General features: G+C 40.3%; 1 protein-coding gene across 1 annotated transcript in view; it reads right to left on the reverse strand.

The window, feature by feature from the left end:
* Positions 1–892: 892 nt before the first annotated feature.
* LOC104945621 (pollen-specific leucine-rich repeat extensin-like protein 1) overlaps positions 893–1446 on the reverse strand; it is a gene marked incomplete at its 5' end in the record, with an annotated part of 4602 nt that continues 4048 nt past the window's right edge. Inside the window, one exon of the mRNA XM_010771327.1 lies at positions 893–910. Within this exon, the coding sequence (XP_010769629.1) occupies positions 893–910 (18 nt within the window). The remainder of the gene's footprint in view (positions 911–1446) is intronic.

Here is a 1446-nt window from a genome sequence, read left to right on the forward strand (position 1 = left end):
AGCACACAGTTATTAAACCTCCTTGTCAACATAAACACACACGCACAAAACATTTAGCAACCTGGGAAATACACACACACACACACACACACACACACACACACACACACACACACACACACACACACACACACACACACACACACACACACACTGCTTGAGTATGTACAGTAGTGTCAGGGGGCGCCATTGCTGCAGATCTAGGTAAATGTGTTTCTGTGTAAATGAGCTGAAAGGAAACACTCAGCCTCTCAAAGCTCTCGACTACAACTGCAGGTTTCCAGAACCATTTCAAATACTAATGACTTTATACTGTTTAGAGAAAGGACTAGGTAAAACAAACATCCCTTTAAAGAGGCCGGGTTTTGGGGTTTTCCCGTTCCTGTGTGTTGTATTGGTTTTAGGGCAACTCCTCCAATGAACTCCTTTGTGTACTTCCTCAACATGGTGACATCACTATGTACTACTGTAACACTTCTATTGGCTATAGCGCTACAACACTTTGTAAGGGAGAGGCTAAGGGGCGGGACATCTTTTAGCTGTTGACCTATCACAACAGAGCTTGTATGAGTTGTCACAGTAGAGGCACAACATACTACTATGAACCTGAATTTAGCAAGAAGAGGGGTCACTTTAACTGTTTACAATTTCTGAATAAACACAAAAGTGTAAATGCTGTTTGTATGCCTTCAACAATCCCTTAGCTAGAAATACAGACGCCTTTCAGTCAATATTCTATTTGCCTAAATGTTGTCAAATCTAACATGTTTAGTGTAAAACAACTCTGGAATAAGGAAATAAAGACACAGTGTGATTTTCTAATTGGACAATATAAACTGCCTCCAGGTTTCTAAAAGCAATTATTTCACAAAGATAATAAACAGAGACGAAGTCAGCTGTAGGCGAGACGCTGCAGACAGGGTGTTCATGTTGAAGGTGAGAATTAAAATGTAAATAGATGAGAGCCACTGGGGACAAAGATATGACAGTCACTAATGTACATATCTACTCTTTAATTAATGTTGTTTAACACGTCACCCTGAAGCCACTCATTGCTAATGTGCAGAATGACAAAAGGGATACACTTTGATTGTTTCCAATTGTCATCCATGCAGAGTTTCCAGAGGATCATTTTATTGTTTTTTTGTTACCTCTTTAAAAATGGCCAAATCATGTGACTCCCACATCTGGCTGTACAGCACAAAGCCAAGCGTCAGCTGTATTCTCTGAGCATCAAAGCCTCAGCTGGCCTCAGGACTGGTGATTCATTATGTCACTAATTAAACCTGCTGCCGATCTGATGAGACTCTAAGAGAGGACAAACTAATGCACAATAATATTTCTCATTTTATTTTCACTTTAAGATTCAAGGTTTTATTGTGAAATGCACCAAAGTGACAGTCTGCTTGAGTATGTACAGTAGTGTCAGGGGGCGCCATTGCTGCA

Source organism: Notothenia coriiceps, unplaced genomic scaffold (genome assembly GCF_000735185.1).
Source record: "Notothenia coriiceps isolate Sejong01 unplaced genomic scaffold, NC01 NC01_scaffold00009849, whole genome shotgun sequence".
NCBI lineage: Eukaryota > Metazoa > Chordata > Actinopteri > Perciformes > Nototheniidae > Notothenia > Notothenia coriiceps.